The sequence below is a fragment of the Rhinopithecus bieti genome, unplaced genomic scaffold, assembly GCF_001698545.2.
Source record: "Rhinopithecus bieti isolate Rb0 unplaced genomic scaffold, ASM169854v2 scaffold_13207, whole genome shotgun sequence".
Classification (NCBI taxonomy): Eukaryota; Metazoa; Chordata; class Mammalia; order Primates; family Cercopithecidae; genus Rhinopithecus; species Rhinopithecus bieti.
In genome coordinates, this window is record NW_016807866.1 from 3,246,853 (window position 1) to 3,259,824 (window position 12,972).

Consider the following 12,972-nt stretch of genomic DNA (forward strand, 5'->3'; position numbering starts at 1 on the left):
TCCCTTCCTTCCTTCCTTCCTTCCTTCCTTCCTTCCTTCCTTCCTTCCTTCCTTCCCTCCTTCCCTTTCTTTCTTCTTTCTTTCTTCTTTCTCTCCCTCCCTCCCTTCCTTCCTTCCTTCCGTCCTTCCTTCCTTCTCTCTTCCTTTCTTCTTCTCTTCTCTTCTCTTCTTTTGACAGGGTTCAAGCAAACTCTGTCACCCAGGCTGCTGGAATGCAGTGGCACAATCACAGCTCAATGCAACCTGGATCTCCTGAGCTCAAGTGATCCTCCCACTTTAGCATCCCAAGTAGCTGGGACCACAGGTGCATGCCACCACACCCAGCTATGCTGGTTTCTTTCTTGTATCTTGTTTTTTGCTCAAATGTTAATCCTTCTTATTTATTTCTTAACACATTTTAAACATAGATATTCCTGGCCAGGTGCAGTGACTCACGCCTGTAATCCCAGTGCTTTGGGAAGTGGAGGCAGGAGGCTAGTGTGCATTCAAGATCAGCCTGGGAAGCAGAGTGAGACCCTGTCTATAAAAAAAATAAAAAATAAATTAGCTGGGTGTGGTGGTTCACACTTGAAGTGGGAGGATTGCTTAGTCCAGGAGTTCAAGGCTGCAGTGAGCTATGATCATGCTACTATACTCCAGCCTGGGCAACAGAGCAGACCTTGTCTCAGAACAACAAACAGATATAGATATAGATATAGAACCTATAACCTGAAGTTATGGGTCTTATTGTTTTGTCTGTTGTTTCTGCCAGCTCTTGCTAAACTTACCTTGTTTCTCGGATTATGATTTTTGACTGTGAACTAAATGTTCCTTGGAACTTTACCTGTGGGCATCTTTTTTTTTTTTTTTTTTCGAGATGGAGTCTCACTCTGTCACCCAGGGTGGACTGCAGTGACATGATCTCAGCTCCCTGCAACCTCTGCCTCCTGGGTTCTCCTGCCTCAGCCTCAAAAGTAGCTGGGATTACAGGTGCTCACCACCATGCCTGGCTGATTTTTATATTTTCAGGAGAGATGGGGTTTCGTCATGTTGGTCAGGCTGGTCTCGAACTCCAGGCCTCAGAGGATCCACTCGCCTCAGCATCCCAAAGTGCTGGGATTACAGGCGTGAGCCACTGCACCTGGCCTACCTGCGGGCATCTTTATTGTCTGAAGTTGTATTCCTTCTGGGAGGACTGTTATCGTGATTATCCAAAACTACGTTTAGAGGGGTTTGGGCATCACACCCCTTGTGTGAATTTTGGATGTAAACTTGTGTGAGAGCTACTTGATAAACCACACATTCTCAGGGCACGTTTTCCTTCACTACACCAAGGTGAAAAAGAGAAATGTTTTATTGCTCATCCCCTCTGAGCCTGAGTTTACCTGTCACTCCTCCTCTGGGTTCATCTTTTTGTGAAGATCTCCCATTAGACCCCTCACGTTGGCTCTGGATGCACCTGTTTCTGCACCCTATGTAGTAAGTAAAATGCAAGGTCAGCGTTAGCAGATTCAAGAGAGACCCTCAAAGCTATTGTGGCACTGGCTCTCAGTGATCTTCCAGGTTCCTATTTTCATTCTGTTTTCAGCCTCTGCAAATTTCTTACTTTGTTTCAATTTTTTTCTGTGCCAGTTTTCTTGGAGTTAAAAAGTGGATTTTTGCATTTTTCTGTTTTTTTCAAGTTTGTGTTGGGTGAGTCATTCCGAGTATCTAGTCCACTATACTTCCAGAAACAGAACCCCCCACCCCTCCGCCTCTGTGTATGTGTGTGTGTGTGTGTGTGTGTGTGTGTGTGTGTGTGTGTGTGTGTGTGTTTAGACAGGGTGTCACTCTGTTGCCCAGGCTGGAGTGCAATGGCACAAACTCAGCTCACTGCAGCCTCAACCTCCTGGGCTCAAGTGATTCTCCCACGTCAGCTTTCCAAGTAGCTGGGACTACAGGCATTGGCCACTATGCCCAGCTAATGTTTCTATTTTTTTGTACAGACAAGGACTCACCATGTTGCCCAGGCTGGTCTCAAACTCCTGAGCTCAAGCGATCTGCCCACCTCAACCTCCTAAAGTGCCAAGATTACAGGCGTGAGCTACCATGCATGGCCAGAAGCCTCTCATTTGGTCTTTAATTTTCTTCTTTCCACTTAACCTTTCCTTTGGTCTCATTCATTTTTTTTCCCCATTTTTTTCTCTCTATTTCTGTATACACCCACACTTGTGCATGTACACACATACATACATGCATGTATGCACACACATATACCATTTGCTAGGATTTCCCAAAATGCCCAGCGAGAATGCATCTCCCTCATCCACTCCCCCTGTGGTTTCTTCCCTCTCATAAGCTACAAAGGCAGTCACCGCCTGAGGGAGTCACCATGACTGGTTCCTCCACGGCCCCACCTCCTGTCCACGTTCAGTGTTGGTGTGGGATGAGCAAAGTTGTGGAAGCAGCCCCGTGGCAGCCGAGGGGACAGCTGTGGGCCCCCATTTTGGGATTTTGTGTTGCTCTGCAATTGGTGGGTGGGTCATTTATTCACTCATCATCCATTCATTCAATAAGCACTTAGTGAGTATCTGCCCATGTGCCACGGCTCAGTACTAAACCCTGGGACATAAAAAAAAATAAGATGTGGCCCCCACTCTCAAGGAGCTTATGGTCCAGTAGGAAGCTGGGGGTTAAATCAACGTTTACAACAAGATGTGAGGGGTGAGGAGGCAGAGCTAGGTGCCAAGTGCTGTGGGGACACATGAGGGGAGCAAGGGACAGTTGTACGGGGGACTCTCGGGGGCCTTGGAGGTGATACTTGACTGGGTGTGGCAGGATGAAGCATTGGAGGCGGGCCAAGCACCATGGCTCAGGCCTGTAATCCCAGCACTTTGAGAGGCCAAGGCGGGAGGATCCCTTGAGGCCAGAAGTTCAAGACCAGCCTGGGCAACATAGTGAGACCTTGTCTCTATAAAAAATGTTTAGAAAATTAACCAGGTGTGATGGCATGCACCTGTAGTCTCAACTGCTTGGGAGGCTGAGGCAAGAGGATTGCTTGAGCCCAGGAGTTTGAGGCTGCAGTGAGCCGTGATTGCACCACTACACTCCAACCTGGGCAACAGATCAAGACCCTGTCTCAAAAAAAAAAAAAACAAAAAACAAGATCGGGGCAGGGCATTAGGAGTGGAGGACCATTCTGAGATTCTGAGCAGGGCATTGGTGAGGATTGTAGAGGAACGATGGGCCATGGGGCTGCAGGGCAGGCTGAGGCCCAGCCAAAGAAGGTCTATGTATCATGCAAAGGAACGTTAACTTGATCCTGAAGACAAGGGACCCAAGCCGCCCCTGCACTGCCAGGCAGAAATGCCGACACAACCATGTGCGCCTTAGAAAGGGCCCTTCCCTGATTCTGACAGCTGCCATCAGAGGGGCACAGTGAGGCCGGGATCTGAAGATGTTAAAGTAAAATCAATTGTCATCCTTTTTTTTTTTGAGACGGAGTCTCACTCTGTCACCTAGGCTGGAGTGCAGTGGTGCGATCTCAGCTCACTGCAACCTCCACCTCCTGGGTTCAAGAGATTCTCCTGCCTCAGCTTCCCGAATAGCTGGAACTATAGGGGCCCAGAACCACACCCGGCTACTTTTTGTATTTTTAGTAGAGATGGGGTTTCGCCGTGTCAGCCAGGCTGGTCTCCAACCCCTGACCTCAAGTGATCCGCCCGCCTTGGCCTCCCAAAGTGTTGGGATTAGAGGCCTGAGCCACCGCACCCAGCCTAGTTCTTGTCCTTTGATTTTTTGGGCTTAAATCCCCCGTTTGCCATCAGATGGCTGTCCTTCTTGGTCAGTCTTCCTGGCTATCATGCACAGCGTCGTTGTTGTCTTGATGACGTTCATGGTGATGGGAAGGGGATGTGTTGACTTCTGTTTCCTGACCTACGATCACGGTGTGGACCATGCGTGGCCCAGGTCTGGACACACAGCAGTGATTGAATTTCAAACAGATGCTGTGTTTGGCATTCCTGTCTGAAGATAGAGAAGTACAAATACTATTCCCAGTTCATGTATATTCAGTGTTATCCTGGCCAGGTAGAGGCTTTGAGTATGCATGAATGAGAGGGCCTTTATGTCACTGGATCCAATGACACTTGCCTTCTCTGGATTCTTTGTGCCCAAGTGGCTTGAACCCTGTCTTGGCAAGCAGGAAGGGCTGGCTGGTCTCCAGGCTCCTGCCCGGAGTGCAGAGGTGAAGAGTGTTCTTTGAAGGCTCCTGTTGTGGCAACACCTTCGGTCTTTCTTGGGCTCTCAGAGCCTCCGTGGGAGGTCAGAGGTCATCTTTCCTCCTGGTGGCTGAGAGCAGAGTGCAGTGGGCCCTTTTCAGCTGCCTTTAGTTCTCCACTCACAGAGGCGCCACTGCTTCTCCCGTATTGCACATGGACAGGTGGCCACCGGCTTCTCTTGGGGACACGTGTTACGAACCTGTCACTCCCTCACAAATATTCTATTCAGAGAGGTCCATAGGGCTCGTAGCTCAGGAGACAGCCCTGGAGCGTCCCCCGGGCCAGTTGTGTGGGCAGATGGGGAGCGTGAGGGGCTGGCCTCTGACTGGGTCATCTTACTCCTGGCATGCAGCCACGGCCTTGCTATCCTTGGCCTCTCCCCCCGCTGTCAAAAAGGGGGACTCTGTGGGGTCATCTCCACCTCAGTACCCTCTGCCCCTTCAGAACCTACTGGAGTGAGGTGATAGACCCCCAAGAGGTGTTAGAGCCGCGTTTCAGCACCCACAGTGTCTCTACAGGTCAGTAAGTCAGGGGAGGGAGCTGTTCCCTTCCTGTTTGCTAAGCGGGTGAGTTGGGTGAGGTTTCACGTGCACAGCACAGTGTCCATTCTATTTGGCATTGAGAGGTCGCTCCACACCACTGATTTACAGCCGGGCGCGGTGGCTCACACCTGTAATCCCAGCACTTTGGGAGGTCAAGGTGGGCAGATCACGAGGTCAGGAGATCGAGACCATCCTGGCTGACATGGTGAAACCCTGTCCCTACTAAAAATACAAAAAATTAGCCGGGTGTGGTGGTGGGCACCTGTAGTCCCACCTACTCAGGAGGCTGAGGCAGGAGAATGACGTGAACCTGGGAGGTGGAGCTTGCAGTGAGTGGAGATCACGCCACTGCACTCCAGCCTGGGCAACAGAGCGAGACTCTATCTCAAAAAAAAAAAAAAAAAAAAATTACCACCACTGATTTGTGCAGTCACACACATGCCAGGGGCCCAGACTGCAGTTGTGCCTTGGAAGGCAGCATTTGTCCATGGAATTGGAGAGAGAGGGTGGCTGCTGCTTTCCAGAAGCACAAAGGACTGTCTGAACCTGTGTGGGGTCTTCTCCCTGGAGCTGTTTCATGCACAGACCCTGCACAGAGCAGGGAATCCCCAAGGTGGGAGCCAGGTGCGCACTTTTCTTTCTGCTGCCCTGTTTTCCCAGTAAATAAAAAAGAGAAGCAGCCAGGCCCAGTGGCTCATACCTGTAATCCCAGTATTTTGGGAGCCTGAGGTGGAAGGATCACTTGAGGCCAGGAGATCAAGACCAGCCTGGGCAAAGTAGTGAGACCCCCATCTCTACAAAAGTTTTTTTTCAAAAATTAGCCAGGCATGGGCTGGGGGGCTGAGATGGGAGAATTGCTTGAGCCTGGGAGGTCAAGGCTGCGTGAACTATGATCACACCACTGCACTCCAGCCTGAGCAACATAGTGAGACCCTGTCTCAAAAAAAAAAAAAGAAAAAAACACACCAATTGCACCATAAGACACTAGCATCCCTCTAGAGGAAAAGCCTTAGAAATTACCACTGAGACTCTTCTTCTTGATACTGGAATTCCCTGAACTGTGCCTTTGTCTGACTTTGATCTCTTGGCTCCAGAGTCTTCAAAGCCATCCTTGACTTTTGCCTGAGATCCGAGTCCGCTGGGGCCTGGCCTCTGATTCTGATGGAGCCCATGCTTTCAGATGCGGAGAAACAAAAAATGTTACACTTTGGGTTTTGTTTTCCTTTCTCAGCAACTTGTGTTCAATTCAGTGACCAATTGCTTGGGGCCGCGCAAATTTCTGCACAGTGGGAAGCTCTACAAGGCCAAGAGCAACAAGGAACTATATGGTTTCCTTTTCAACGACTTCCTCCTGCTGACTCAGATCACGAAGCCCTTGGGGTCTTCTGGCACCGACAAAGTCTTCAGCCCCAAATCAAACCTGCAGTATAAAATGTACAAAACAGTAAGTTGGATTCCAGATTGCATTGTCAGGGTTGACGTGTTTGGGGAGGAAGACGTTTCCAAAAAGGAGCTAGAGTTTTAGCGGGGTCTGGGGCCGTGGCGTGGAGTAGAAGGCCAGGAATTGAACTGTGATTTAGGGTGTCCGGAGTGGAGGACGATCCATATCCCACCGCAGTTTCAGTGACACTCGGTGCCATCGGTGGAACATATATTGGCTGCCAAATGGCTCCTGTGGTCCCTGGGATGTGACAAAGGCATGCCTTGGCCTGTAGGAGCGAAGTCTAGGGTACAGATGAGGCAGGTGTGAAAAAGCTTGGGAGAAGAGGTGCAAAACAGCACCCAGGGCCCACCGTCGCCTCCAAACCGTCCTAAGTCCCCTGCCAGACTTCTCCAGGTAGCTTGAAACATCCGAGGCCTCCCCTTTCTAGCAAAGCCTCTCTGAACAGTTGATGAGTGGAGAATTTCCCTCAGCTGTTTATATGGTCTGCTCATACGTGCATGGCTGTGTTTATGTCTTCGAGTCACGGGACATTGTTTTTCTAAATTTGTCTCCATGGGGGTGTTTTTACAGAAGAATTTTCTCTGAAGCAGCAGTTAGCTTTATTTTGGGGGAAAAAAGAGCTATGTATTTATATAGTTACTAGAAACTTCATGTGAAAATCTTTGGAGGGAATTGCTTGATGTAAAGTGGATGAAGACTGCTGTTTAGGATACACCAGGAAAAGCGACACCAGCCAGATCTTATTCCAAAGGACTTAAAACATACCTGCGGCCGGGCGCGGTGGCTCACGCCTGTAATCTCAGCACTTTGGGAGGCCGAGGCGGGCGGATCACAAGGTCAGGAGATCGAGAGCATCCTGGCTAACACGGTGAAACCCCGTCTCTACTAAAATAGAAAAAAATTAGCCGGGCGTGGTGGCGGGCGCCTGTAGTCCCAGCTACTTGGGAGGCTGAGGCAGGAGAATGGCGTGAACCTGGGAGGCGGAGCTTGCAATGAGCCGAGATCGCGCCACTGCACTCCAGCCTGGGCGACAGCCAGACTCCGTCTCAAAACAAAACAAAACAAAACAAAATACCTGCAAAATCGGGGTGGGGAGACCCATATGTATAATTTGTAATATATGAAAGTTGGTACTAACACAAAATTATTATTCTGGGATTCTTTACTGGAAAACACACACGCCCTTAGTCTGGTTTACTGGAACACACCCAGAAACACACACACACGCTCAGTCGAGGTTACTGAAATACACACAGGGGCGTGCACACACGGCTGACTCGCAGTCTCATTTACCGGAACACATTAGCATAAGCGTGCTCACACACTCACGGTTTACCAGAGCACACAGACCCCCAGCCTCGCTTTGTAATGCCTTCGCGTTACTTTCCAGCCTATTTTCCTAAATGAGGTTCTAGTAAAATTACCCACCGACCCTTCTGGAGACGAGCCCATCTTCCACATCTCCCACATTGACCGAGTCTATACCCTCCGAGCAGAAAGCATAAATGAAAGGTAAGACCTGCCACCTCCCCAGCATGGGCCCCAGGGGCTCCACGGCTCTAGGACGCAAAAGGGACGTGTGATTAATCAGCAGGTGCCAATGTTTCCCAAGTGGCAATGCCATCACCCCTGGCTGGGGTTGGGAATGGGGCTATTACTTTTTTCTACAGCCTCTCAAAAATCTGACACATGGCGTGCACTTTCCAAAATAACATGGATTGAAACTAATTTTGTTGCTTAAGTTTTTTTTTTTTTTTTTTTTTTTTTTTTTAAGCATCTCACTCTGTCACTCAGGCTGGAGTGCAATGGTGCAGTCACAGCTCACTGTAGCCTTGACTTCCTGGGCTCAAGTAATCCTCCCACCCTAGCCTCCCAGGTAGCTGGGACTACAGGCATGTGCTACCAAGCCTGGCTAGTCTTTTATTATTTTTTTTGTAGAGATGGGGTCTTGCCATGTTGCCTAGGCTGGTCTTAAACTCCTGGGCTTAAGGGATCCACTCGCCTTGGCCTCCCAGAATGCCAGAATGCTGAGATTACAGGCATGAGCCACTGCACCTGGCAGTTTTTTTTTTTTTTTTTTCCAGAAATGTTTAGCATTCTTTGAGGTAAACGGAGCATCTCAAGTTTCCCCTGGCTTCCCAGGTGGCAGAAACCAATAGGAAAGCAATTTTGGGGTTAATAGGACCACCCAAACCCAAACCCCTCCTCACCTTGGCTCACTTAAATGGGCATTCTGGAACCTAGGGCTGTGGGTATTTTGCTTCAATCTGTCTTCAAGACACTGCCCTGGAGCCAAATGAAATAGATCATTTTCTGAAGGGTGAACTTGACACAAGGCCAGCATCATTCCAAAGAGCGTTTGCACCAAGCAAGAAAATTGGCTAAAGCTTTCGTGCATATGGTTCTCAGAAAAAATGAAGGCGAAAACCGCAGTCACAAATGCCTTCCCCCAGGGCAGTTTGCTCTTTCTTGTGAAGTGGTTCCCAATCTGGGAAGTGGTTTTTGTTCTCTCTTTGCGTGACTTCATAAGCAAGATCCTTCTGACTTTGTTGGATTAGGAAAATATGTGCTACTCTTCGGTAAGGAGGGAAGAGGAGTTGTGTCCCGATGTTGCCTCCAAGACAGCATTTTTCACAGATTTTCTTCCCCGGGGACATGAACGCAGGTCTTGAGGACATCCATGGAAATGGCCCTCATGCCTTTCTTATTGATGGCAGGAATAAGTATTAGCATCATGTGACATAAAATCAGATTCTCTTTCCCGAGCCTTTGTTAAAATCAAGTGAACAAAGAAAACAGAGCCCTGGCAACAGTGTTTGAACAGACCTGAAGCCTTTTTCCTGAGTTTCTGTTTGGCAACTTTCTGTCTTTTTCTGTCCAAGGACTGCCTGGGTGCAGAAAATCAAAGCTGCTTCTGAACTCTACATAGAGACTGAGAAAAAGAAGCGCGAGAAAGCGTACCTGGGTAATGCATGGCCCCGCGGGGTGTCCTGCACAGCTGGGCAGGAGGGAGGGCCATTTGGCTGGGCTGAAAATCCTCAGAATAGAAGAGTCCTCGGGACCTAGAGGAGGGGCATGAGATGGGATGGAAGTGAGCTTGGGGTGGGATGCAGATGGGGAGGGAGGACAAATTCCAGGAGCAAGGAAGCCAGAGTTTAAGGAGAGGAGAGGAGAATTACTTTTGAGTCGGGAGAGGTACATGAAATGCATTGTGAGGCTCACAGAGATGGGAAAGGCGTGGCATGTTCCAATGAAGCATTTTGTGTTTTTCCTGCCATCATAGTCCGTTCCCAAAGGGCAACAGGCATTGGAAGGTTGATGGTGAACGTGGTTGAAGGCATTGAGTTGAAACCCTGTCGGTCACATGGTAAGGCTCTGAGGCGCCCCTGACTCCTGCCTTAGGGTTGGAAGCTGTGTCCGCGTTCCCCACACCCCCACCTGAATGTAAATCAAATGTGCTATTTCCATACTCCCCGATCTCCTTCCAGAGTTGGTTTAACTAGCACTGATTTAAAACCTGGAGGTTTTGTGGGGTTTTTTTTCATCCTTTCTACCATTCTGCTTTTCCGAGGGATCTGAGCGGCTGCATTCACAGTGGATATGACACAAAATCAGGCCAAAGTGAGGAGGACAGGAAGGGCCTAGTTTCAAAGCCCATTCAATTAATTATTTGTTCTTAGTATAAGGATGAAGCTGACTTCTGGGAGTTTTCACGTGGATTCTCCATCGAATGCCACTTATTAAGCATAGTAGTTATTAAGAGAGGGGAGCGGCCAGGCACAGTGGCCTGGATTACACACCTGTAATCCCAGTGCTTTGGGAGGCCAAAGCAGGCGGATCACCTGAGGTCAGGAGTTCGAGACCAGCCTGGCCAACATGGTGAAACCCCGTTTCTACTAAAAATATAAAAAATTAGCCAGGAATGGTGGCAGGCACTTGTAATACCAGCTATTCAGGAGGCTGAGGCATCACTTGAGCCCAGGAGGTGGAGGTTGCAGTGAGCTGAGATCATACCACTGCACTCCAGCCTGGGCAACAGACTCCATAAAAAAAAAAAAAAAAAGAGTGGGGATCAAAATGAGGTGTGAGTTCCACCTGACAAAGGCTTTTGTTCCCTTCAGGAAAGAGTAACCCCTACTGCGAGGTGACCATGGGTTCCCAGTGCCACATCACCAAGACGATCCAGGACACGCTGAACCCCAAGTGGAATTCCAACTGCCAGTTCTTCATCCGAGACCTGGAGCAGGAGGTCCTCTGCATCACTGTGTTCGAGAGGGACCAGTTCTCACCAGATGGTGAGTGGAACACAGCCCCGTGGTTATTCCTCCTTCCCTGGCACTCGTTTGCGTGAGTTAATGTTTTCTTACCTGGAGACTTGGTGCCAGGATTCCTTGGGTTTCCCTCCCGAGAGATGAGGCTGGTTGGCACAAGACGAGGCTCTGTGTCCCCTGGAGGAGTCGTCTGGAGGTGTCTCACTGCAAGTGGACAGAGCATGCCTGGTCTAGAATTGTGCCAGCTGCCCTGGGCAAACACGACCGTCTTCTGCTTTCCAAAGCAGGTGACTGTGGAGAGGGGTGTATTTAAGAGCCTCAGCACAGTTCTTCAGTCCTTGGCAAAAAGCCATGCTGGCAATGGATGGAACTGGCCAATGGAACAAGGATGTTAGCCCACCACAGGAGCCGCAGAATCGGCCAGGTCCCTTTGGGTGGCATTTTTGTGGCAGTTATTAAGTAGGCAAAGGGATGCAGTCACGTTGGATGAATCATTTCTTCCACCAGCCTTCTGTTTCTGCTTGGGCCTGGAAAAGAATAGTTTCGGCCCAATGATTCCAAGAAACTACCTGTCTCTTCCTCAACCCAGTAAAAATCACCAGTGGGCATGGTGATGCAGGCCTGGAATCCCAACACTTTGGGAGGCTGAGGCAGGAGGATTGCTTAAGCCCAGGAGTCTGAGACCAGCCTGGCCAACATAATGGGACCTAGTCTCTACAAAAAAATACAAAACGTAGCCAGGCATAGTGGCACACACCTGTAGTTCCAGCTACTTGGGAGGCTGAGGCAGGAGGACTGCTTGAGACTGGGAGGTTGAGGCTGCAGTGAGCCATGATGGTGCCACTACACTCCAGCCTGGGTGACAGGGCAAGACCCCATCTCCAAAAAAAAAAAAAAAAAAAAAAAAAAAAAAAAAAAAAAAAAAAAATCACAGAGTAAGTTAAAAGATTATATGCAAAGGAGTGAGGGTCGAATACTATCATTATCTGTACCAGGTTTAAATGGCTCCATAGGGCCTTCATCTTTTAGTACTTTTTACATGAATTATCTCATTGTGACTTAGGTACTCGTTGTGGTAGCTGGTTAAATGTTTGAGTGCAACTGGAACAGTTTGCCTCCCAAGTCTGGCTCTTAACCACTGTGTGCACTGTCAACTTCTAATTCTTTTTTCTTTTGATTTTTTTACAATTTTTTTTTTTTTTTCTTGAGACAGGGTCTCACTCTGTCACTCAGGCTGGAGCACAGTGGTGCAATCACAGCTCACTGCAGCCTCCACCTCCCAGGCTCAAGCAATCCTCCTGCCTCAGCCTCCTGAGTAGCTGGGATGACAGGCATGAACCACCATGCTAGGCTCATTTTAAAAATGTTTTTGTAGAGACAGGGTCTCACTCTATTGCCCAGGCTGGTGTCAAACTCCTGGACTCAAGTGATCCTCCTGCCTTGGCCTCCCAAAGTGCTGGGATTACAGATGCGAGCCACTGGGCCCGGCTACCTTCTAATTCTGAGAGATAAAGATTGGGGTTGGGTTTGTTTTTTTTTAAATAATGAAATACCGTGACACATTGGCAACTCTGCTGGGGAGTGAGTTGGAAATCCTAGTGTTGGTTTACATCAGAATGTAACAGTTCATCAGGGGGTCCCCAATTTGCCAGACATGTGCCTCGAAGACAGAGAATGGACCCTTTTAGCGGGGTCTGTTTGTTCTCTTTTCAGATTTTTTGGGTCGGACGGAGATCCGTGTGGCGGACATCAAGAAAGACCAGGGCTCCAAGGGTCCAGTTACGAAGTGTCTTCTGCTGCACGAAGTCCCCACGGGAGAGATCGTGGTCCGCTTGGACCTGCAGTTGTTTGATGAGCCGTAGGCAGCGGGCTCGGGGTGTGCTCAGCAGGGTCCCAGCCCACGGCCGCATGTGCTGTCTGGAAATTGTGTTCCTTTTCTAAGAAACCACCATTTGGTGTTCAGTCACAGGGATACGGGACAGCAAAGACAGGCCCCTCAAAGCTTCTAGGGATCATTCTCGACAATCCTCCCTGCCCCGAAACAATGTCCTTTTTCATGAAACAAAGCTGTGTTTTCCTTTGTCCTCACTACAGGTCTCATTATGGCTTCTACGGTCGCTGAAATCCCATAACCCTCAACAGGGTGCAGTTGGGAGTCTAGCGCCTTCCTGGGCTTGAAGAATGGGTCTGGTTACTATAAAATAGATTTATAAATGCAATGTCTATATTTTTGGAGAACTCATGTAACCCTCCTATTTCTTACATCCACCAGGCCCCAAGTAGACTTCTTGGCTTACAATGCCCAGTCGTTGGTGTGCGTCTAGAAACAATTATGATGGTCCTGTCGTTGCTTCAGAATCCCATCTCTCCCGCAGGGAAATGCTGCCTGGAGCTGATCACTCGGTGAGACGGTCTGATCAGGCCCTGGCTTAGCTCTTTGAAGAGCTGGTCTATGGAAGGTTCCAGCATGTGCACCA

The 12,972-nt window shown here is 49.1% G+C and overlaps 1 protein-coding gene across 1 annotated transcript in view; it reads left to right on the forward strand.

The window, feature by feature from the left end:
- The window catches only part of ITSN1 (intersectin 1), a 247,032-nt gene extending 234,320 nt beyond the window's left edge, over positions 1-12,712 (forward strand). Inside the window, exons 34-39 of the mRNA XM_017883938.1 lie at positions 6,012-6,224; positions 7,615-7,736; positions 9,107-9,189; positions 9,508-9,591; positions 10,346-10,519; positions 12,209-12,712. Coding sequence (XP_017739427.1) covers positions 6,012-6,224; positions 7,615-7,736; positions 9,107-9,189; positions 9,508-9,591; positions 10,346-10,519; positions 12,209-12,357 — 825 coding nt within the window. The 3' untranslated portion in view covers positions 12,358-12,712. The remainder of the gene's footprint in view (positions 1-6,011; positions 6,225-7,614; positions 7,737-9,106; positions 9,190-9,507; positions 9,592-10,345; positions 10,520-12,208) is intronic.
- Positions 12,713-12,972: the final 260 nt, after the last annotated feature.